Source organism: Dendrobates tinctorius, unplaced genomic scaffold, assembly GCF_039654945.1.
Source record: "Dendrobates tinctorius isolate UK_male_01 unplaced genomic scaffold, ASM3965494v1 ptg000039l, whole genome shotgun sequence".
NCBI classification, from domain to species: domain Eukaryota; kingdom Metazoa; phylum Chordata; class Amphibia; order Anura; family Dendrobatidae; genus Dendrobates; species Dendrobates tinctorius.
Window position 1 is genome coordinate 28,042,765 of NW_027361707.1, and position 26,396 is coordinate 28,069,160.

Below are 26,396 nucleotides of genomic sequence, written 5' to 3' on the forward strand. Positions count from 1 at the left end.
GATGTGCCTAAACAGCAGAAATCCCTCACGACTGACCCCATTTTGGAAACTACACCCCTGAAAGATTTTATCCAGGGGTATATTGAGCAATTTGAACCCACAGGCACGACACAGAATTTGATAACATTAGGTCGTCATATTGAAAAAGTTCATTTTTTCACAAAAATCTTGTTTTGGACCTGAATTTCTCACTTTTGTCAGATATTACACTAAAAAGTAGACCCCACAATTTGTTACCCACTTTCTTATGAGAGCGGTGATATCCCATATGTAGTCAAAGAGTTCTGTTTGGACAGACGGTAGGGCTTGGACACAAAGTGACAAATTTGGCTTTATTTGAAATAGATTGTCATATTTGCAGCGCAAACAACAACAGAAATTCCCCAAAAATGTCTTTTTTTGTAATTTGTACCCTCTATTCTATTTATCCAGGGAGTTAATGAGTAGTTTGATACCATTTTTTTTTGCAGTTAGAAAATTTATGCATTTTCACTGTCTTTTATGATTCTTTTTTGTACGTTCTGAGGAACACACCTCAAATTTCATTGCACTAGTTTTTATGTGTTCAGAAATATATCCAACATGGCACCAATGTGAGTACTGGACACACGGCTGTGCCTATAATAATAGATGGCACACTATTTGGTCTTTAGGGTAAAATTGAAGTTCCAGGACCCATTCAAACCTTCTAGAGACATTGAGCAAACAAGAAAATCCTTCCAGGAATTATGGCTCACAGAGGGAGGCACGCTCCTAAAAACACATTGGCTGATTATAAAATTTGGTCTAGCTAACTAAACAGTTGTCCCGCATTTGCGTATATTGTAGCAGGAAGAATAAACTGGACTGGAATGAAGGGCAAAATGTAGAGGAAAATGCAGCCAACTATGTGGCAAAGCGGAGTTTGTTCCAAAGATGAAAGGATACCAGCAGGGCTAGAATGGCAGACACTTTCAGAGACTGGTTGTACAACGTCCGTTTAGCTCCATCAACCACTATATGAGAGATGAATGTGCCAATAGACGTGGTTCACCATAGCAAGCTCCCACCCGCCAAAGTAGGAACCGCTATATGCACAAAACAACCAATCCCCTACACAGTTTGTAAATTATTGTCTGGTACCAGAGGTTCGGCAAGAACCATAAAGAAAAGCACATAGTGTACAAGTACGGAGCTTACACATTATTAGAAATCCTCCAATAAAATGATCATGCCCGTATCACTAACATAAATATAAGTAATATAAATGTAAGCCAAAGTTTTGCATAGCAAGACAGTCGTAAAAACAGTCAAAGTTAGATAAATGAAATTATTTTTTTTTTTTTTTTACAACCAGTGGCGCTGCGTAGGGGATATAACAGCCGCAAATTAACAGACAACACCACCTTCTTGTCTGGATAATAAAACAATTAAAAATATATAAATAAATAATTGCGCTAGTAATCCCCACATAAATTAAATTTCTCACTCGTGAAAAATCAGTAAGTAACCGTTTGAAAGATATAATTGGTCACTCTCCTTAAGGGTTACAAAGTGATTTCCAAACAGTTAAATCTCTCTCTGCAATGAGACAATAGCACTGAGCACCTTATTAACTAAGAGTATATAACTGAAATAATAGCGCTAATGATATCCACATGAATAAAATTACTCACTGCAAAAAATCAGTAAGTAGCTGTCTAAAAGGTGTAATGAATCCCTCTCCTTGAGGGTTGTAAAAATGATATCCACATAAATGAATCTCACTGCAAGGAGACAATTATACTGACCGTCCAAGTCACTGTTCATACCATACGCGGTGCTGCCGGTCTGGAATTCAGCACATGGAGATATTTCTCCTACTTTGCTTCTATGTGCTCGGGTAATAGTACGCTTCTCAATGCCAATGGTAACGTTGATGATGAGAAGTCACAGGCAAAGGGTAGGTAAAAAATAAAAAGTAATCACCTCTGATGTGATCCAAAGATGGCGGGCGATGCCCCGGCCGGTAGCAATCGCCCTGTTCTCCGATGCAATGTCGTCCGTCAAAAGCGGGACATGCGACGGGAGATGTGATAGGAGCCGGTAAGGTGCAGGACCTTGCGTGACGTCATAGTCACGTGATGAGTCACGTGATCGGCTTAAGGAAAGCTGACAGGACCTTAAGCCGAGTTTTGTATAATTTTATGCCGTATTTGGCACGCTTGGAGGGAATATATTGGAGGGATGACAGACGGCCCTTGTAGCTCATCAAGAACTCGTCGACTGCCACATATTTCTCTGGGGTATAGGAATTTAGAAATGAATTTTCTAGGAGGGAAATTAGGGGTCTTAATTTATTTAGCCGATCATAGTTGGGGTCAGTTTTTTTTTTTGGGGGGGGGGGCTTGGGAATTGTCACTGAAGTGGAGGAATCACATCAGGGCCTCATAACGGAATTGGGACATGAGGGCTGCAAATACAGGGGTGCTGTAAACACCTTCTGTTGCCCAGTAAGGGCAGAGTGTGGGTTTTTGTTTTACTATCCCATGTTCAGGGTAAGGCCTAAAAAATTTTTTTTTTTATTTCGGGGACATTTGTGGGGATCCAGAAACGGGAATGAAAGGCAGTGGATTTTTGGGAGATGTATTGTCGGGCATACAAGTTTGTTTGTTGGACAATTGTAGGACTTCTGGGCTAATGAAAATTTGGTAAAAATCAATGGGGATAAAATTGGCCACATCTACTTATTCTAGGGACTGCAGAAAAAGGGAAATTGAGGGGAAAATGAGGAGTCATATCACAGCAGTGGGGGGACTGCGGTACTTACTGTAGTTCTGCCTCTGTAGCTTCAGCAGTGACGACCGACTGCACTACCATTGTGCTGGGGGATCCCGTGAAGGAAGAGACGTTGTCACTGTCTGAAAACTGCTCTACTTTAGAGGCAGATTCCGTTTCACTGCCGGAGCAAAGCAGGCTGTACGCTTGCTCTGCATGAATGTTCTGCAGGCCAATTATTTATTTTCCTGCCTAACGAAAAACTAACCCTAATTTAACACTAGTATTTTTTCATGCTAACCCTAATACGTGTAGCCCTAACCCTAATACGTGTAACCCTAACCGCAAAAAATTATTTAAAAATATATACACTTCTCAAAAAAAAAAAAAAAGGGAACACAAACAACAGAATATAACTCCAATCAAACTTCTGTGAAATCAAACTGTCCACTTAGGAAGTGACAATGATTGACAATCTATTTCACATGCTGTTGTGCAAATGGAATAGACACAGATGGAAATTATTGGCAATTATCAAGACAGCGCACATAAGGAAAAAATTCCCCAAAATTTAAAAAAAAAAAACAAACCACATTTGAAAGGTTGACTCACCAAAACCCTAACTAATGCACTAGCAGGATGCAGCAGACCTCCACTGATAAAGGCTGGGGCAGCACAGGTGTAAACCACTGATGAGAACAGCCAGTAACCCAAAAGGGTCTGGCTGCCTAGTGGAAAAAATGCACACAAATAGGGCTTGCATAGGACATAAGTCACACAGTTAAGTGTGGTGCAAAGTGTCTGAACAGCCTATTAATGATGCCCATAGTATTAACAGGCGGGCTGCTCAGCACTATATATATGCATCACACAGAAAAAACCAAGCCAACATGAAGAGGTCTAGCTGCATCCTGCAAAAATGATAAAAAGATATTATCAAGACACCCTCAATAAAGGAGTGGTTCTGCAGGTGGGGACCACAGACCACATCTCAGTACCAATGCTTTCTGGCTGATGTTTTGATCACTTTTGAATGCTGGTTGTGCTTTCATACTTGTGGTAGCATGAGACGGACTCTACAACCCACACAAGTGGCTTAGGTAGTGCAGCTCATCCAGGATGGCACATCAATGTGAGCTGTGACAAGGTTTGCTGTGTCAGTCAATGTAGTGTCCAGAGGCTGGAGACACTACCAGGAGACAGGCCATTACACCAGGAGATGTGTAGAGGGCCATAGGAGGGCAACAACCCAGCAGCAGGACCGCTACCTCAGCCTTTGTGCAAGGAGGAACAGGAGGAGCACTGCCAGAGCCCTGCAAAATTACCTCCAGCAGGCCACAAATGTGCATGTGTCTGCACAAACGGTTAGAAACTGACTCCATGAGGATGATGTGAGTGACAGACATCCACAGATAGGGTTTGTGCTTACAGCCCAACACCGTGCAGGACGCTTGGCATTTGCCACAGAACACCAGGATTGGCAAATTCGCCACTGGTGCCATGTGCTCTTCACAAATGAAAGCAGGTTCACACTGAGCACAAGCGATAGATGTGACAGAGTCTGGAGACGCCTTGGAGAGCTATCTGCTGCCTGCAACATCATTCAGCATGACTGGTTTGGCAATGGGTCAGTTATGGTGTGGGGTGGCATTTCTTTGGACGGCCGCACAGCCCTCCATGTGCTCGCAAGAGATAGCCTGACTACCATTAGGCACTGAGATGACATCCTCAGACCCCTTGTGAGACCATATGCTGGTGCGGTTGGCTCTGGGTTGCTCCTAATGCAGGACAGTGCCAGACCTCATGTGGCAGGAGTGTGTCAGCGTCAATGCCTTCATCTTGCAGGAACTGCTATCAACTGGCCCGCCCATTCCCCAGACCTGAATCCGACTGAACACATCATGTCTCACTCCATCCACCAACGTCACGTTGCACCACAGACTGCCCAGGAGTTGGCGGATGCTTTAGTCCAGGTCAGGGAGGAGATCCCTCATGACAACATCTGCCGACTCATCAGGAGCATGCCCAGTTGTCATAGAGATAAAACAGGCACGTGGAGGCCACACACACTACTGTGCATCATTTTCTTGTCTTCAGGCATTTCCACTGAAGTTGGAACAGCCTGTAATTTGATTTTCCAATTTGATTCTTGAGTATCCTTCGAAATCCAGACCTCCATGGGATATTAAAGAGGTTGTCCATGACTTTAAATTAACCCCCAATGTATCCCCCCGGGGCCCCTAATGAAATTTGTAAATACCTTATGTTGCCTATACTGCCTGTGAGCGGCGCTATCCGTGGCAGCTCACTGGGAAGCATGTGACCCAGTATTGACGTCACAACAAGGGAGGCGTGACTCAGCGCTGGGTCCCTGTGGTGGCTGCTGGGTTGTGGACGGGGTTACCCCCCAGGTCACACCCAGCATCCACCGCACGCTCTCTCAATGAATGGGCGCGCGGTGGATGCCGGGTGTGACGCAGGGGGATAACCCCGCCCACAGCTTGGCAGCCACCACGGAAGGAGGAAGCGGGACTCCCGGCTGCTGCCAGCACTTGTCGGGACGTCAGCAGAAGCAAGAGCCGGCTGCAGCCGAGGGTCACGTACTGCCTGTGAGCGGCCAGCGACAGCACCGCTCACAGGCAGTATAGACAGCATAAGGTATTTTCAAAATTCATTAGGGGCCCCGGGGGGATACATTGGGGGGTTAATTTAATGAATAAAGATTTGCAGCTGCGATATTTTATTCAGTAATATCTACAATGTGGTATCTTAGTGATCCCTTTATTTTTTTAAGCAGTGTATATATTTTTTATAATGAGGGGATTACGTAGAAAGGGGGGTGGGTAATTGGACGTTTTATGGAGTCTGTGTAAGGAGAGTACCTGGACCATGTGATGCTCCACCCCTTTGATATTTAAATGTATTATATTATGTGATACATGTATAAATGTACATATACTTGTTCTGCTATATATTATAGTACTGACATAGGGAAAAATGCAGTACCCGAATTTAGCCACGAGATGGGGTACATTGTAGTTTTAGGTACAGCATTGTACATAGTATGTTAGGAGCTCCATATAGAAAATAGTTAATTTATGAGGGGTCACTGCAGTTAAGATAGGGAGGACTTCCTGATAGGGGACAGATGGGCCACGGTGCCCAAACCGCCGGCACGGGTTTCATTGCCCACGATTATAGCACGGACTTAAGTGTCCAGAATCATAGCAGTAGCCCAGCAACGTTCTAAGACGTGAGGAGCCCAGCCATCTGCAGCAGCAGGCCAGGAAAGCAGCAAGACAGAACGATATTGGGCTACAGCAGTGTGGTGCAGAAATTGAAGAAAAGGCCAGCAGAGTACAGGGACGCAGGAGACGCCATGATGTGGCCACTTATCGCATGGGTCGATGCCCTCAGATTCGGGGCAAAACGGCTGAGGGAATCCACAATGACAGTGAGTGTAAGCAAAGAGGATGCTGCGTTACCGTTAAAGGCGGTAGGTCCCCGTAATGTACTATAGGAAGTACCACAAAAGAACAAAAGAAACTATGACAGTACAGAAGGGCAGGTCACTCGCCATGTGGCAACTGCCTCTGGGAACAGATGATCTGATGTCTGGGGTGAAACACAGAGGAGTGTAACCGTGGCAGAGCTAAACAGGGAGGACTCTGAGGAACCGTATGACACGGTCCAACCCAGGAACGTGCTGTGCGACAGGGAGAGAAGCACAGGAAGAGAGGAAGAGATGTGTCACATTGAACATGTGACTAATGCTGTGAAATACTTGGATGTGGTGAGAAATGAAATCAGTAAAGTTGTTCAGTTTCAAGTTGAAATGGACTGTCTCAATCCATGTGAAATCGTTTGCAGATAGCCTTCAGTGACGCAGAAGAGATCCTAATGATGCTGGACCTGAAGTCACAGGTATGCTGATTAATGGACATTATTATTTTCATGTGATGTGAGGCCAGGGCCTAGAAGCCCCAGTGTACTCAACCATGACTACAGCCCTGGCCCTCCCTCACACATGCGGACGTAGAAATTATTTTTCATAATTCTGACAGGGCAGTGCTTGAACTGTAGTCTCTCTCTCTTCTCTCCAAGAACAACTACAAGGAGAGAAGAGAGGCTGTCCAAGTGCTGCCATATTTACTAAATATTGGGGGTTTTGATCACTGTGATAGGGTCTATTACAGTAATCAAAACCCAGCAGCCAATGAGAAAATGCTCATTGGTTGCCGGATACAGTCAGGCAGATCTTGGAAGGGGACAACTGATCCAGTACATAAGGTAACGGGGGGGGGGGGTCAGGGGAAACTTTCTCATTTGATGTACGATCACATCAGAGGAGAGAGAAATTAAATGGAAAATCTGACCTTTTTTTTTGGTCACCGTTATACCGTTAATAACGATGATTGCAACACCGGGGTCGGTAAAAAACAACCCAAATCATGTTCTCTGAGGTCTCAGTTACCCCCCCGTTAGCCTGGACCCCAGAGATTTTCCAATGCTGGGGGGTGCTATAACCTTAAACCTCAGCGCCGTTAAAAAGCGGCGCTGTGGTTTAAGTACCCTTAACTGCCGCCGTTAAAAGGTGTATCGGCGGTCGTTAAGGGGTTAAAATGATCGGCACGGTGGCTCAGCAGTTAGCAACTGCAGCCTTGCAGCGCTGGGGTCCTGGGTTCAAATCCCACCAAGGACAACATGTGCAAGGAGTTTGTATGTTCTCCCCGTGTTTGCGTGGGTTTCCTCCACATTCCAAAGATAGGGAATTTAGATTGTGAGCCCCATCACCAAGCGCTGTGGAATTAATGGTGCTATATGAGTAAAATAAAATTAAAAAAATGTACAAGTAATTTTTATTTTTTTACTATTCTGCAACATTTGAAAACATTTTTTAATCACAAAAGAAAAAACAAAACCCAGTGTGCAATGTATCCATGGGCATGTGACAAATGCAAACATGCCAGTGTATGTAAGCAGCAGGGATTGTATCAGATCCTGTACACACCACCACCAGGATCAATATCGTCATTCATAGAAACGGTCTAAGTGGAAAACAGCAAACGTAACTGCGACCAGCGAAAGGGCACACATTCCGTTCACACAGGAGAACACGTGGAATCAGGGCCGCTCCAGATTCCTGACAAAGAGGTCACAGGCGGAGGCTAATCATTTATAAACTGGTCCAGCGGAAAACTGGACTGCCAAGGAAAACTCATGGAAACACATGTATTATATACAAACATACAGAGACTTGAAAGTATTCATAACCATGAGCCTTTCCACATTTTTTTTTCACGCTACACCCCCAAAATTTTGGTGGGATTTTATGTGATATAACAACACTAAGTAATAAGTATTTGCGAGGTGTAAAGGAAAGGATACATAGATTTCTAAACATTTTAAAAATACAAATCTGAAAATTGTGACATGCATTTGTATTCAGCAGCACCCATATCAATACGTTGTAGGACCACCTTTTGCTGCAATTATTGCAGTCAATCTTTTGGGGTCTGTCTCTACCAGGTTTTTCACATCTACAGGTGACATATGGGCCCATTCTACTTTGCACACTCGAAATATCTCGATCAGCGAGACTGGATGGAGAAGTTTATGAACAGCAATTTTCAAGTCTCGCTACCGATTCTCAATGAGGAGCTGAGAGACTACTATCGATAAGACGGATGATGCGGTTTCCCTTTTCTTGGGAAATTTTTTTCATGGCTGCTCCTCAATTCGAACTAGTTGCAAGCCAAATTTATGTATGAGATGACCAAGATGATTGTCCATAAAATGATGGTAGTCTCACATTAGAAGCAGTAGTGAAAGTCAAAAGTTCAAAACAATACACACAGTGGGGAAAATAAGTTTCATACATGACCAATTTTGCAAGTTTTCCCACCTACAAAGAATGGAGAGGTCTGTTATTTTTATCGCAGATACACCAACTGTTAGAGACAGAATCTAAACATAAAAACCAGAAAATCCCATTGTATGATTTTTACATAATTAATTTGCATTTTATTACATTAAATAAGTACCTTGATACAATAGAAAAACAGAATTTAATATTTGGTACAGAAACCTTACAGAGGTCAATCGTTTCCTGTAGTTCTAGAATAAGTTTTCACACACTGCAGCAGGGATTTTGGCCCACTCCACCATACAGATCTCCTCCAGATCTTTCAGGTTTCGGGACTGTCACTGGACAACATTGAGTTTCAGCTCCCTCCACAGATTATCAATTTGGTTCAGGTCTGGAGACTGGCTAGGCCACTCTAGGACCTTGAAATGCTTCTTACGGAGCCAGTCGTTTGTTGCCCTGGCTGCGTATTTTGGGTCACTGTCATGCTGGAAGACCCTTCCACAACTCATCGTCAATGCTCTTGATGAGGGAAGGAGGTTGTTGGCCAAAATCTCAAGATACATGACCCCATTCATCCTTCCTTCAAAACGGTTAAGTCATTGGCTCCCCTTTTCAGAAAAGCAGCCCCAAAGTATGAAGTTTACCCCACCTTGCTTCATGGTTGGGATGGTGTTCTTTGGGTTGTAAGCATTCTTATTCCTCCTCCAAACACTGCAAGTGGAGTTGATATAAAAAAAAAAAAGTTCTATTTTGGTCTAATTTGACCACATGACAGTCTCCCATGCCTCCTCCGGATCATCCAGCTGGTCATTAGTGAACTTCAAACGGACCTGACATGTGATAGTGTGAGCTAGGGGGACCTTGTATGCCCTGCAGGATTTTATTAGAGACTGATAAGATATATATGGTAGATTGTGTGCGTAATAACATGGTCCTCTCAGTATATTTTATTGTTACATCACAATTTTGCCATAATATACAATCTGTACATCTGGGAGTAAATAAACAACAATACATTGAGTGCTCCAAAATTGTAGTCCATCTTACTAAAACTTGAAGGTTCCAACTCCTTAGTAATTTACTACAATACAGCAATCCCAGCATAAGAGACCTCTGGTGGCCACAGGTTATGCACACAAACTATAGTGCTGGTTGCTGTGGTATGCAATAAGGAAAAAAATGATTAGAGTTAATGAATGAAAGATGGTTCAGCACATATGCTATGGCAGAAGCTATAGCCTCCAACGGTCGCGAATCACACGCGCAACACAGTGAATTTACATATGACGTGACAAGAGGAGAAGGGACAATAGCTTAAAGATGAAGTATAAGGCTGGGCTCGTGCGCTGTGAGTAGAGTTCCTTGTGCACGCGCAAGAAGGCCTCTGGTTCCCGGAAGCCAAGTGGAACACAGATGCGTTGTGCGCAGGCGCAGAATAACATATGGGGACATGGAAGGATTCGGCCAGGAACGGAGGTTTTCCCAATATGAATGGCTAAGGGATGATGATTATTCAGCAAATGGCATTATATAATGAACAAAAGAGGTACTGTGAGATTATGGTGGCAGAAGGGATCAATTAACAATGTTTTATCACAGCATCAGGCAGTAACATCTTGAAGCCTACTAATGATGCTCTGATATGAGGTGAAACATGGAGTAAATATTGAGAAGTTGTGACCAATCCTTCCTCCGTCCCTCTCATCCTCACTCCTTCCTTCCATCCATCCATCCCATCCTCCTTCCTTTCTTGCCTTCCTGTCCTAACTCCATCCTCCCTTCCCTCCCATCCTAACTGTCCTCCCTCACTCCCGACCTCACTCCTTTCCCTCCCCTCCCATTCACTTCTCTCTTTCTCCCTCTTTCCCGTTCAATCCTCTCTTGATCCCTCACTTCTTGATCCTTCCGTATTTGTTACATCAATCCCTTCTTTTTCTTTTCTACGCTCTCTTCTTCGTCTCCTCTTTTGTCTTTCATTCCCTTTGCTCTTTCGGTACTTTGTCTTTCAGTCAGATTTTCTCCTTTCCGCTCGCCTTGTCTTTTTTCCTACCTTCTTCCCTTTTCTCTCCCTCGCTCTATCGCCTATTGTCAGTGGTAGATCCTGCATTATCTGCGTAATATAGGTGATACCTTTCGTTGTATTTCTATCTGTGATGCTAAACATTTGGAATAAAGACTGGCACCGTGGCAACCCAGACTTAATCAGATCACACTAGTTGGGATGTGCTGGTCAGTTTTTTCTGTTTGTAGCAAACTCATGTGACATGTACACTCTCACGCCCAATCCCATCAGATTCAGGAGGTTTTATCTACCCTATATACTTGAGTATAAGCCGAGGCACCTAATTTTGCAACGGAAAACTGGGTAAGCTTATTGACTCGAGTATAAGCCGGGTATGCAATGACCCCTCATCCCTGTCCTGGTATGCATGGCTCCCCCCCCCCCCCATCACTGTCTTGGTATGCATGGCTCCCCCCCGTCCTGTCCTGGTATGCATGGCTCCCCCCGTCCTGTCCTGGTATGCATGGCTCCCCCCGTCCTGTCCTGGTATGCATGGCTCCCCCCGTCCTGTCCTGGTATGCATGGCTCCCCCCGTCCTGTCCTGGTATGCATGGCTCCCCCCGTCCTGTCCTGGTATGCATGGCTCCCCCCGTCCTGTCCTGGTATGCATGGCTCCCCCCCCGTCCTGTCCTGGTATGCATGGCTCCCCCCCCGTCCTGTCCTGGTATGCATGGCTCCCCCCGTCCTGTCCTGGTATGCATGGCTCCCCCCGTCCTGTCCTGGTATGCATGGCTCCCCCCGTCCTGTCCTGGTATGCATGGCTCCCCCGTCCTGTCCTGGTATGCATGGCTCCCCCGTCCTGTCCTGGTATGCATGGCTCCCCCGTCCTGTCCTGGTATGCATGGCTCCCCTCATCACTGTCCTGGTATGCATGGCTCCCCCCCATCACTGCCCTGGTATGCATGGCTCCCCCCCATCACTGCCCTGGTATGCATGGCTCCCCCATCCTATCCTGGTATGCATATCTCCCCTCATCACTGTCCTGGTATGCATGGCTCCCCCCCCCCCCCCATCACTGCCCTGGTATGCATGGCTCCCCCCCCATCACTGCCCTCGTATGCATGGCTCCTTATCCCCTATCCTTGTATGAATGGTTCCTATTTTAAAAAAAACACAAAAGAAACATCCTACTCATCTTCCATGCGCACTCGCAGCATCTCGTTGGTCCTGGCGCTGGCAACTCTTCCTGTGCCGAGCGATCACGTGGCCCCAGTCATTAAGGTACTGAATATTTCCTCCACGCCTATGGGAGTGGAGAGGCGTGCACATTCATTATCTTAATGAGCGTGGGCCATGTGATCGCTCCACACAGATGTGCTGCAAGGGCACCAGAATCAATGAGATGCTGCTAGGGCGCACAGGAGGGCAAGTAGGGTGTCTTCTGGAAGCTGGCGGCTGCCACTTGCGCGCTATAAGAGAAATGAATATTCATTTCTCTTTAGCAGCAGCACAGGCTTTAGCCTCAGCTGCTGGCTCCTGCCTCTGTGACCCACCGCTCCCCCTCCCCCCCGCCAGCTTTCTGGGACAATTGACTTGTGTATAAGCCGAGAGGGCGAGTTTTCAGCATAAAAAAAAGTGCTGAAAAACTCGGCTTATACACGAGTATATACGGTAGCTGTTTCCTTCCTGCCCCATATATTGTAAGGCTTTTTAGTCCAGGAAAGGTGTCTTATCAGGACAGGGACCCAACTATAAGGTACGCATTAACGTTGCAATTGGACTCAGATACATTGGCCAATTTATGTGCCAAGTACCTTCTTTTTACTGTAAATTTTCCTATAGCGATATTGCATTTCCAGTTTTCCAAAATTCCACGCGTATATAATATAGCAGTTAACCAATATTCTATGGTAGTAATGCAGTTCCAATTTTCTAGATGTACCATTCTAAACAATCCAGAGTACAGCTTTATATTTTCTTTTAATCTGATCATGGTCCTGAATTATTGAAACTTGGCTCATGGTATTGACTTAGTCGCCTGTTATTGCATTTTATTGCAATGCTGCTTTTGATTTTTTTTTTACTCGTTACGAGAGCATGTAACAAATAACCAAGATGAAGGCAACGGTGGGGCCCTTCAGCAGCAGTCGTAGACCATGGTGCCTCGTGATTGTGTCACAAACGCCAATGGGAGTCGATAGGCGCAGACAATGGTGTTTGTTCCAGATTGATGTTTTATAATCACAGCATTCGGCCATGTTGTACCGTAGTGTGACTCAGGCCTTATATCATCAAATGAAAAAGAAACCCCCCTTCAGAAAAAGGCCTAAAATATGCATCATCCTCTGAGTCTACTCCCTTTAACCTATATATTGTATAAAAAAAATACTTAACACGTAATCTAGCCATTAAATATTTCTTAAAACAGAACTATTATTCCAGCCGATCTATTGTCAATCAGGATACCAATTTTATACCCACAAAATTATAGAACAAGTCGGCATTTAACCCAACTAATGAATACTCAAATGCTTTTATCACATTTGATACTATGGAGACCAAAGAGATAAAAACCGGTACCTCAAATTTGTAACTCAAAATCTGACACAGAGGGAGAGACAAGCCATTACTCAGTTACAGGATAATAATGGCATAACAATCCACCCAGAAGACAAAGGGGGCGGTATAGTGGTCATGAATAACACCATGTAACACTAAGCAGTGCTGAACCACTTGAGGGATCGCAAAACTTATTGTAAATTAAAAACAGATACAACAGACATCTTTAACACGCAACTCAGCTTAATAGCATCCAAGGGTAAAACGTTGGATATTTTAAACAAGGAAGAATATCAATTTGTGTTTAACAGAACACCAAGTATAGCGGTATTCTATCATATTCCCAAAATACACAAAAGCACCACATGCCCTCTTGGGAGACCCATGGAGCCTGGCATCAATAGTTTACTGGCCTATTTAAAAGATACTGGTCATGTGGTAAAGATATTGGAACCAATTAAATAGAAAAATGATTATAACCTGGTGAACCATTGACAGACTGAATAAGAAAAATGGTGTGATGCAGTAACCCATTTTTTAAATGATGAACTAATGTGTATAAGTTGTTGGAAAGCAGCCGCTTCATTTTAAATCATAACTATTTTGGGAATGACAAATGGTTTTATTTACAAAAGTAGGGCACTGTTATGGGCATGGGATTTGCCCCAAGTTATACTAATCGGTATGTAGGAAGGTGGGAGGAGCCTATTATCTACTCTGAAGGCCTCCTGAATAAATGGCTAATTCTATGGCGGCGATTTATAGATGACATTTTGTTCATCTGGGACCATGCGGATAATGAACTCACCTTTGTCAAAATGTTCTCAATCAAAATGCTTTTTGCCTGGAATTTACATCTACAGTCAGTAGGGTAAGAGTCAGCTTCCTTGACTTAACCATCTTTGGAGACCAGAACCGTCCAGCTACCAAAAGCTATCATAAAGAGGTGGATTCACACAGCTTTATTCACATGTTCAGTTGGCTCATTCTGGCATGGTTTACCAACATCCCTAAGAGACAATTTATGCACATTTGTCACAACTGCACGTATCCGGACCATTTTGTCAGGGAAACTGAACAATTAATACAACAGTTTATAAGTAAAAGCTACGGTCAACAGCAATAAGAAAAATCATTGAAAGAGACCCAATCCATTCCAAGGGCCAACTTGATACCCAAGAATAAGGAACTTGAGGTACCTGCCAGCATCTCTTTACAGACTGGTCAATTACCACTCAACACCTAATTTCATAGCAACCATAGGGTCTTTAAAAGAATCATTTGGAAACATTGTCCCATTTTAAAACAGGACAACACTATTGGGGTATTCTTGAACAACTTGTATTCATCTACAGAAGGGCCCAAACCCTTGGTAATTTGATAGCCCCCACAATAAAACAACCAAATAACCCCAACAGCATAAGAAAAAAAAAAAAAAGAAGTATCCAATTTTACTCCCGGGATCCAAAAGTAGGTTTTACTCCATGTGAACGGTATTTCTGTTGCCAAAAAACACTAATGATCAGATTCCCACAGTGTACCTTCACCAATACAAACTGGGAAAAAAAAGTTTTAAAATCAATGACGTTACTTCTTTGTGACATATCAAGGGTGACCTATGCAATCCAATGTCCATGCGGCAAACTATATGTGTGATGCACCAAATGTAATTTATCAACAAGAATAAAGGAACATTACAGCAATATCACCAAATGGTACAAAGGGCGCCCTCCATCAAGACATTATAGTCAACTTCACAACCAGTCTTGTAGAGACAGACGGTTTTTGAAATTCATATAGTCCCCAGAAACTGGAGAAGTGGGAACTATCCTAAGCAAATGTCGAGACTAGAATACATGTGGATTTTTATGCTTAACAGTTTAGTCCCTAAAGGGCTCAACTGTGATAATGAACTATGCTCTTTCAATTAATATCAATATTACCATTATATATGTATTTTTTTTTTTTTTATCAAAAGTACCCAGACTATCCAGACCTGGCAGGGCATGGATTTAAGCTGTACGGATGCACTTAATGGTTGAAATATGGTTCTTCGCTCTCCGCCCCCCTTCTTTTGTGACACAAAGTACATTTAACCATTTTTTCCCCCACAGAGGCTATTTTTTTTTACCTATTTTTATGCTTATTGGTACATGTATGAGTCCACTTATGAGTCCATCCATGATTACATTCACCCGTTTTTTAGTTACTCTAGTATAGTGGGAAACGGAGTTGAGGTACTAGGTGTCAATTATCTTTTATAGCCGTTATTGCAGACATCAATTTGCTTTCCCGTTCTTACATTTAGGTACTACCTACCAATGCACCTTATAATTATGGTGTGCTTTTCTATCTTTTCTGCATGATGCCATATTGGAAATTTATTAAGTGTATAGTACTACCACCTACATGCCTTTTAAATACTTACTACATTTAACAAGTGCAGCCCACGATAAAAGCATTACCTTTTTTTATATTTCCTATTCTCATTTCTTACTTATATTATTAATACAGCATTAACTTTTTTTTTTTTCATCATCATTCTTTGGCTGACCTCCAGTCTTTTCGAGCCATGTAACATTTGTATTGATGCAGTGAACATCTGCCTCTTTGTATTTAATCAAACACCTATGAACATTTTTCTAAGGACATTTCAGGAGACTCATGGCCATGCCTTGATGAAGAAGGACCGTGCTGCTCTGACGCGCATTAGAGACTCTATCGCAACTAAGCGCAACGAACTCACCTTTAGGTCATCAGTCTCCCATGTAGCTTTTTACTTTTTCAGCAAGGTAACTGGTAATATTCTCCAAGATTCCTATCCCAATATGTAGTAGGTGTAACAATATGATTAGCAAATACCTCCAATGAGAAATATAGTATAGTTCTTCTAATTTGCTATGTCACTTACCCCATGTGCAGGGCATTGCAGTAGCTTAGTTATCCATGGTTACGACCACTAAGTTACTACATTGCCCTGCACATGGGGTAAGCGACACAGTAAATTAGGAGAATTATACTATATTTCTAATTGGCGGTATTTGCTATAATTATTACTACACCTACTACATATTGGGAACACCCAGTATCTAGGGCACAATCGGCAGTACGTAAGTGCTTTCAACTGTTTGAGATTACATCTGATAGCCCACTTTTCAGGTAGCTTTCTTTGGCAGTTTTATTTCTGGTGCGGTAGTTTTTCCTTTATCTATCCTATACCAATTCTCGGCAGGACAACACACAGAGAACACTGTTCTCTACCAGCAACCATTGCCTATATTTAGGAAGAGCGCCAGAGTTTTTATATCTAAACATTACAGATAGTGTGCGAAAGGACACTAGTGACAATCACCTACCATCCGTTTTTCCCATAGCCATTATTAAAGGCTGGGCTTGTGTTAAAATGTTTGAATACGGTCCTAGGAGACCTCAGAGTGTTACACACGACTTTGCCGGGCAACTCAAGACTTCGCAGCATTTGCAATTTGCTGCAAATTAAAATTAAAAAAAAGTTGGCGAACTTATATTTCACAAGATTAGCTCATCTCGAAAATCAAGACATACCCAATGAAGGGTTAAAAAAAAAAAGCACAACGCATTAAGGCAAGCCAAGATTGTGTAACAGAAGAGAAGGGGATGATTGAAACGTACAAAAGCCACGACGTGTCTCAAAAGTAAAAGCATCCTACTAACCAGATCTACAAATATGTGTCACAAATAATTGTCATTTTCAGCCTTATGGTAAAACTCCCACGCTGCAAATGTTATTGCAGAAATGCCTGTGATTGAAAATCATTACAATTTATCCGAATAGGGTGGTTTCAGATGAATGGGATAGTTGCAGAGGTTTCAGCAACAAAATTTGATACAAATACCGGTACATGTAAACAAACCCTTCAGGGATTGTCTAAAATTTGAAGGGAGAAGGGAATAAAATTGCTTAAAGTCATTTTAATTTTTATTTCATGAATCAATACTACAAATGAAAATAATCAACTTTGTAATATAATGAGGGAAATCAGCTTCTTTTTCTGCCTGAACTGATCAGTTATCAGTAATGAGCCAACGTGCTCAGATAACATCTTATCATAGCATACTTGGGCGTTATCCGAGTATCTTGGGTGTGCTCGTGTATTATGTCCGAGTCCCTGCGGCTGCATTATTTGTGGTTGTTAGACTGCCTGAACACATGGGGATTCCTTAAGTAACAGGCAATCCCCATATGTCTTCAGGCTGTCTAACAGCCACAAATTATGCAGCCGCAGCGACTCGAACATAATATACAAGCACATCCAGATGCTTATCATGCATCAACTAAATAGTTAATTCGTTATTAGCAGAACTTCCACAGTATCTGCATAATACTATCCATCAATAAAAAAGGCATTAAGGCTGGATACAAATAATATTGTAATGCTTACAAATTGAACAGTCACCAGTGTTCCCCATTCGCCCCAACGCACGTTTCATATGTTACTTCATCAGGAGTCTACAATTCTATGTAGACGAGGAGAGGGCAGCGCGCGAGGTCCGGCCCACGGGAGAGGGCAGCGCGCGAGGTCCGGCCCACGGGAGAGGGCAGCGCGCGAGGTCCGGCCCACGGGAGAGGGCAGCGCGCGAGGTCCGGCCCACGGGAGAGGGCAGCGCGCGAGGTCCGGCCCACGGGAGAGGGCAGCGCGCGAGGTCCGGCCCACGGGAGAGGGCAGCGCGCGAGGTCCGGCCCACGGGAGAGGGCAGCGCGCGAGGTCCGGCCCACGGGAGAGGGCAGCGCGCGAGGTCCGGCCCACGGGAGAGGGCAGCGCGCGAGGTCCGGCCCACGGGAGAGGGCAGCGCGCGAGGTCCGGCCCACGGGAGAGGGCAGCGCGCGAGGTCCGGCCCACGGGAGAGGGCAGCGCGCGAGGTCCGGCCCACGGGAGAGGGCAGCGCGCGAGGTCCGGCCCACGGGAGAGGGCAGCGCGCGAGGTCCGGCCCACGGGAGAGGGCAGCGCGCGAGGTCCGGCCCACGGGAGAGGGCAGCGCGCGAGGTCCGGCCCACGGGAGAGGGCAGCGCGCGAGGTCCGGCCCACGGGAGAGGGCAGCGCGCGAGGTCCGGCCCACGGGAGAGGGCAGCGCGCGAGGTCCGGCCCACGGGAGAGGGCAGCGCGCGAGGTCCGGCCCACGGGAGAGGGCAGCGCGCGAGGTCCGGCCCACGGGAGAGGGCAGCGCGCGAGGTCCGGCCCACGGGAGAGGGCAGCGCGCGAGGTCCGGCCCACGGGAGAGGGCAGCGCGCGAGGTCCGGCCCACGGGAGAGGGCAGCGCGCGAGGTCCGGCCCACGGGAGAGGGCAGCGCGCGAGGTCCGGCCCACGGGAGAGGGCAGCGCGCGAGGTCCGGCCCACGGGAGAGGGCAGCGCGCGAGGTCCGGCCCACGGGAGAGGGCAGCGCGCGAGGTCCGGCCCACGGGAGAGGGCAGCGCGCGAGGTCCGGCCCACGGGAGAGGGCAGCGCGCGAGGTCCGGCCCACGGGAGAGGGCAGCGCGCGAGGTCCGGCCCACGGGAGAGGGCAGCGCGCGAGGTCCGGCCCACGGGAGAGGGCAGCGCGCGAGGTCCGGCCCACGGGAGAGGGCAGCGCGCGAGGTCCGGCCCACGGGAGAGGGCAGCGCGCGAGGTCCGGCCCACGGGAGAGGGCAGCGCGCGAGGTCCGGCCCACGGGAGAGGGCAGCGCGCGAGGTCCGGCCCACGGGAGAGGGCAGCGCGCGAGGTCCGGCCCACGGGAGAGGGCAGCGCGCGAGGTCCGGCCCACGGGAGAGGGCAGCGCGCGAGGTCCGGCCCACGGGAGAGGGCAGCGCGCGAGGTCCGGCCCACGGGAGAGGGCAGCGCGCGAGGTCCGGCCCACGGGAGAGGGCAGCGCGCGAGGTCCGGCCCACGGGAGAGGGCAGCGCGCGAGGTCCGGCCCACGGGAGAGGGCAGCGCGCGAGGTCCGGCCCACGGGAGAGGGCAGCGCGCGAGGTCCGGCCCACGGGAGAGGGCAGCGCGCGAGGTCCGGCCCACGGGAGAGGGCAGCGCGCGAGGTCCGGCCCACGGGAGAGGGCAGCGCGCGAGGTCCGGCCCACGGGAGAGGGCAGCGCGCGAGGTCCGGCCCACGGGAGAGGGCAGCGCGCGAGGTCCGGCCCACGGGAGAGGGCAGCGCGCGAGGTCCGGCCCACGGGAGAGGGCAGCGCGCGAGGTCCGGCCCACGGGAGAGGGCAGCGCGCGAGGTCCGGCCCACGGGAGAGGGCAGCGCGCGAGGTCCGGCCCACGGGAGAGGGCAGCGCGCGAGGTCCGGCCCACGGGAGAGGGCAGCGCGCGAGGTCCGGCCCACGGGAGAGGGCAGCGCGCGAGGTCCGGCCCACGGGAGAGGGCAGCGCGCGAGGTCCGGCCCACGGGAGAGGGCAGCGCGCGAGGTCCGGCCCACGGGAGAGGGCAGCGCGCGAGGTCCGGCCCACGGGAGAGGGCAGCTTGCAGCAAAAAAAAGAAGAAGAAAAAAAAAAAAAAGAGTCGGAAGGGCACAGCTTCCTGGATGCAGGAACTGGAATAATTAATTCTCTTGGCAAAGGAGGAATCGAGCTCCGAGCGTTCCCTGAGTAGGTACAGAAGTAAAAAAGCCTCATCACCACTTAGACTGATGGATCAGCACTGCATAGGTCATTTCCATATGTGTCAGCATAGCCACACTTTCACATCTGCAGTTATGGAAAAACAAACCTCAGGAGCAAATGTTGGGTGGGAGAGTGATTATTCTAGAGTACAAACCTCATTCCTTGACAGGTATCGACGTCATAAAAGATGATTTATTTCTCCTACAATTGTAAAGCTCTAGAACGTACACATCAAAATGCATAAAACACTGCAATAACAATTTTAATATTCTTGAGCTGTAGATTTAACATGATCTGTAAAAAAATCTGCTAATATACTAGATAGTAAAGAAGTTATAATGGCCGAGAACCAAAAGAAGCAGTTTTGCGTGTCTCCCCTCCCAAAAAAATTTTTAAAACAAAAATAACAGAAAAAAGTGAACTTATGCAAATCAGCATCCAAGACATTTAATACTCCTATCGTTACCCCACTTACCTAGTGCAGTCTTTAAAAAGCTCCTTACAGGGACTCTGCTCCAGCCTTTCCTTACATTCATGTACGGTGTCCTGAGGTATTTCCGGCAAATGGGCTGCAGACTGGAAATAGAACAAAAAAAATACTGAATTATTGATAGGTCGTAGGATTCAATATCAGCCGATATAATTTAATTAATAAAATACTGTAAGTGTCTGTTCACATTTTTTAGAGGTACTGCAGGTATTCCTGATACATAGAGCACCTCCGATGCACGGCGCTAAACGAGCTCTGTTGGGTAAAGATCAACAGGCTATGTCCACATCACACTTGTGTCCTAGATGAGTCCTGACCAACAACAAACAACATGGTGTGAAGAGAGTATTATAGAAATAAGTGTATATTTTAAAGGGAAATTTTCCTGTAAAAATTGCAAGAGCGATATGATGGCTGAAAACAAATGGCAATAGAAAAAAAAAAAAAAACACCACCATTTATAACCGATTCTTGTGGTGTGGGCATACACAGGGAGTGCATATCTGTCACGCTATGTGTAGGAAAGGCTAAGTGCAACACAAAGAGATAAGGGAAAAGGAACCAAACACTAGGGCAGGGGGGAGTGGTGATCCCTAGACAGATCTAACATCACCCTGTCTGCCCTATCGTTCCTATAGAGGTTCCGCACCTATCGCCGAGCGGGATACCTAATCCCTGCCTGATCCTGGAGATAAGCCCTGCACCTGGAAGGACAGGATGGGCGCTAGTATATCCCCACTACCGCTAAAGACACTTAGCATACATAAAACAAGGGAACACTTAGCTTGAGTAGACTCAGAGAAAAACACAAACGTCCTCCAAACGCCAAAGAAGACGCTAGTCGACTGCTGCAGCTCCAAGCCTCAACAGGGAAATGCAAATGGAAATATCACCCGCAACTCCCAACAGGAAGTTGGGAGTTATAAACACTCAGATCCAGGTGTTACCATTAGAGCTGGGGGAGGTGGCCACTGGGTCCTAGCATCAGAAGCACCAGGCAAAAGACTGCCAAGCAAACTGCTGAGACCCTCTGCAGCTAGATGCAGTGCAACAGTCTGCAGCCTCTGACAAATTCGTGACAATATCATGGCAAAAGTCCACAGGGTCGTAACGTGTTAACCATTTCAATTGGGACGTGAGCATCACAAAGAGAGAGATCTTTGTAACATCTCATGAGCAGTAAGACACTGCCAGGTTTCTTCTCTCTACTACACAGAAAACAAGTGCGCACTCTGCCAAACTCAGTATACATGTGTATGAGGGAGAATGTTGCTAGGAGGGGAACTTTCAGATAACCACTATTGAGTGTATGACCACTTGTGAGATCCATGTTGATTGAACATCCAGGCTTCGTCGTTAAGTTTATTTTTTTTTAGAAAACATTTTAAAGAACCAGTCAGAAAAGAGGCAAGTGGTAGCCAAAACAGATCCCCACGAGGGGCCAGATGTTGCACACCGGGGGCCACGAGGGGCCAGATGTTACACATCGGGGGGCTGGAAAGGGCCGGATGCTACACTGGGGGCCACAACGAGGGGCCAGATGCTACACAACGAGGGGCCAAATGTTGCACACCGGGGGCCGCTAAAGGCCAGACATTACACACCGGGGGGCCGCGAAGGGCCAGATAATGTACATCCTGGTGATGTACAGGAATCCTTTCAATAGTAGGGGAATACAGTACTCTGCGTCACTTTACATCCGTGCCCACGAGATCATAACTTCCTAAGCCTCTACCACTCAAGCCCCATTATACCCATGCACACATCTGGCAATATTTGCACCGGAAAGGTGCCTACGTGTCTTTTCCACAGTACCAGTCATTTTCTAGGACTGATTAGACCTCTTATCTGGGCCGAAACACAAAAATAAGGATGAAGCCGGCAAGTATTCGGCTATTATGCGTCCAGATAATAAAGAGGAGGAAGTATTTTAGGAGCAAACATCTTAAGACTACTTCCTAGTTATGTGCTACCTCTGGCATTTTAATGGCTGTGCCAGTGTTTTGTTTTTTTCTCTTTTTCTTAGAAGTCATCAACTTAAACAAATGACAAAAGGTAAAAACAAGGCCTCGGGCCGGCCATTACGACCTGAAGCCTCTGCAGTTGGTATGTGCGTTTCTGAGCAGCTATTTCCATCTAAGGAAGATAATAGGCTGGCTCAGGTTTCTATTCGATCTGGAAATATCCCAAAACTTCATGTCTCTCAAAAAAAAAAAATGCATGGGAAGAAACAAAAAAATGCCAGTTCGATAGGAAGGAAGGGAGTGGCATAAATAATAGCCAAAAAAACAAAAGGTTGGTAAGGACACAGGCTAAGAAAAGAATGATGTGATGGCACAGAGGTGGACGGACACCGACGACATTGCCAGAAGCTTCTATGTGAGGCCTTCGGAGGCCGCATAACAGGAATTCCCTTAGGCTGGAGCTGATGCAGGACTTCTATCATCACCCACGGCACAGTCTTCATGGCTGTAGATGAAAATCGTGGAGAAACTGCTTATTTTCTACAAGAATTACGCTTTTTTTTGTGTGTAGGAATTTACCTTTTACATGGTAGTAGGATAATTTAACTCCCTTTGCACATATAACCATAGGCGTCCAATTTAGGGCCAGCTACTGGGAACCCCACTAAGAATGAGAACAGAGGTGACAACACAACCAGCCATTGTCCCTCTCCACCATCGTACAAAAAACAGCAAAGTTGGACAAGTAAGTGAGCGCTCATTTCTTTGATCTCCTATAAAAGGTTCTGTTCGTACTGGATTTTTTTTAACTTTTGTTTCTCCAAAATCCTTCTCAAAAACCATTTGGAAAAATTTTCTTATCTGTTTCTGTCAGAAATCCACTTTGGTGCTCAAATGAGGAGTTTTTTTTTTTGTTTTTTTTTTTGAGATTTTTATTTTTCCCTGAAGAGGTTTTGATAAACGTATGGTGGAAAAAAGAAAGGTCAAGTCACTTCTTTGAGAAGATTCCAAAGGAAACCCCTCCACACTTGGCACTGTCCAATCTGAAAAGAAATAGGGAAAAAATAACTCTTCCAAAACTCTTTAAGAAAAGAAAAACTCTCCAAAACAGGAAAGTTTCTTCTTGAAAAGCTCATGTTTTTTTCTGAACATAGCCTAAAGGAAAGTGACCGGGAACTGGGAATGAGTCTTCCCTGTACGAATATATGCAAGGAAAAAACAAACAAGTGGGTTACAGAGACTGACCTATGCCCCAAACGCGTCCCGGTTAACTAAGGTTCCAGTGCGTGTGTGTATATATTTTATTATTATATATACATAGATAGATAGATAGATAGATAGATACACACACACTATGTGGTGAACTGTGGGGCACATTGTACTACATGAAGAATTATGGGGTGTGCATTATACTATGTGAAAAACTAGGAGGTTCGTTATACTATGTGGAGGACTATGGGGTGCATTATACTATATGGTGAACTATGGGGCACATTATACTATATGAAGAATTATGGGGTGGGTGTGCTTTATACTATGTGGAGGACTATGAGGTGCATTATACTAAATGAACAAAACTCTGCTTATTCATCAAATTATTGGATTGCTTATGCCGGAATAAAAATCATTGTTCTCAGCAGCATATTGCCCTGTGAAAAATGCAGATATGCTGCTGATAACATAACTGTATGGGGACAGATTGATCTACTAGTGATCATTCTGACCCCATCATTCTTTGCTATCCGGAGCAAAGAGTCCAGGAAAAAAGCTTCGAACAACTTCAATATTGTCGATCTCGGTCGTTCAACGGCCTGAACTCAGCACATGCAAATACAACCAAAATGTTTCTGTGTGATGTGCAATATGTGAGTATTTGGGGCCCCAATTTAAACTTTTGCCTAGAGCCCCACTTTGTCTAAAACCGTCCCTAGCGATGGCTGGAGTGGGGGCTCCACACCATTACGTACTAATAAAAAAGGAGCAGAGAGATGACTTGATTGTGTGGGGAAAGTTTTTGAAGGAATGTAATGGACGTTCGTTCACTGAACAGGAGGTACAGGAAAATTTTGATTGTGAGATTTACACAGATGCTGCAGCGGGTATAGGGTTTGAGGTGTATTGCAATGGTCAATGGTGCACAAAGGCATGGCCCGGAGAAAGCAGGGTATCCTAAAGAATTTGACTTTGAGTTATTTCCTATTTCAGTGGCTGTGTCTACATGGGGCGAGGAGGTTAGAAATCACAAGATGAGGTTTCACTGTGAAAACACGTTGGTGGCAGCTATTAACCTGACAGCTTCTTACCCACCGGTGGCAAGATTGCTTAGGAAATGCGTGGACTGTGGCAGTACACGTCCCGGGAGGAGAAAATTCCATTGCAGACTGTCTAGATTTCAGTGGGAATGCTTTCGCAAATTGGCTCCAGAGGCTCAACAATCGAAGTTGGAGTGTCCCTTGCATCTGTGGAGGCTGGTTACCAAGGAATGGAAAATGGATACGCCATTTATTCAGACACCATTTCATTTGGCATTTTTGAAAGGCTTGGAACTCAGGTGTGAGTTGTTTGTACCTCTGGTTTTGAGGTAGTACTATTCCAGGTATCTTTCTCACTTGCCTTTTTGGGTGCGCTGAGAGTTGGGGAGCTAGTTTCACAGAGCAGATGGAAATCAGGTGGTCTGTTATGGGAGGACATTACTTGTTCAGATAAGGGAATTTAATTTTTGGATTGGAAGGTCAAAAACAGATCACGCAGGTTGAGGCAGAAGGATCATGCTTGGGTAAGTGATTGGGTCAAAGATGTGCCTGTTGTGCTGTTTTATGGTGTATCAACAGTTATGTTCGGAAAAGAGCGATCCGTTGCTTTGTCATGTGAATGGGTCTTTTATTTCAAGATACCAATTTACTGCGGTCATGAGAAAAGGTTTGAGGGAGTTGGGTTTGGATTTGTCTGGTTTCACTTCACACTCCTTCAGCATAGGTGCGGCGACAGAAGCAGCAGACAGGGGCCTCAGGCCAGAGGAAATAAACTGGATAGGAAGACGTGAGTTCTCAAAAGTATAGGTCACGTACAAGACATTAGCCAGAAGAATTGTATTTGTTTGCATCTGTCTATTTTAAATTAAAATTTTTGGGTATTTAGGCATGTGCTTTGTTTTATATTGCAGATGAGGGGGCCTTGTTTAGTCTGGCTGGACACATGTGCATTGGGGAGCACGGTGTGCGCATGTCAGACTGGAAGGAAGGGAGCTAGGCTTCCGTAGAGAGGAGCTGATAGTTAGATGGCTTGGATTCAGAGGTATGGTTTGCAGTCAGGTGTTACTTGAGCTGCATAAGGTAGAAAAACATGGCATTTTGCGAGATCGATAAGAGAAGTTAATAGGGCAAGGGTGAAGTTGAACAAGGCTATATCAAGGTTTCTAGTGTGTAACGGAGGTGTTAGCGTGCGTCATCAAGACCTGGAAATTGCCGAAGGAAATTTTTGGTTAGAAGACTGTGCTCATTTGAATGTCATTTGAATTAATATTTTGGCGCTCGCTATACTAGAGGGGATTGAATGTGCTCTGGAGTTGGAGGGTGGGAATGAAAGGTGCATTTACAGCGACGATGGGGGGGTCCTTGGAGTTGGTGTGAAAATTTGTTGTGGGGAGGGAATCAGATGGATAGTTCCCTTCAGAATGGAATTAAAAATGGCTAATCTGGCACATAGTGGGGCTCCTGATGGGGGTGGACCCTGGGAGCCGGTGGTTGTGCCCTCAAACTTGGCTTTTCATAGAATCATAGAATCGTAGAGTTGGAAGGGACCTCCTGGGCCATCTGGTCCAACCCCCTGCTCAAAGCAGGATTCGCTAAATCATCCCAGTCAGATGTCTGTCCAGCCTCTGTTTGAAGACTTCCATTGAAGGAGAACTCACCACTTCTCGTGGCAGCCTGTTCCACTCATTGATCACTCTAACTGTCAAAAAGTTTTTTCTAATATCTAATCTGTGTCTCCTCCCATTCAGTTTCATCCCATTGCTTCTAGTCTTTCCTTGTGCAAATGAGAATAAAGTTGATCCTTCTACAATGTGACAGCCCTTTAGATATTTGTAGACAGCTATTAAGTCTCCTCTCAGTCTTCTCTTTTGCCGGACCTCTCATACACAGGAGCACAAAATTGGACACAT

General features: G+C 45.8%; 1 protein-coding gene across 1 annotated transcript in view; it reads right to left on the reverse strand.

The window, feature by feature from the left end:
- Nucleotides 1–26,396, reverse strand: part of GRK4 (G protein-coupled receptor kinase 4) — a 274,905-nt gene that overhangs the window by 48,751 nt on the left and 199,758 nt on the right. Inside the window, exon 5 of the mRNA XM_073574570.1 lies at nucleotides 20,256–20,356. Coding sequence (XP_073430671.1) covers nucleotides 20,256–20,356 — 101 coding nt within the window. The remainder of the gene's footprint in view (nucleotides 1–20,255; nucleotides 20,357–26,396) is intronic.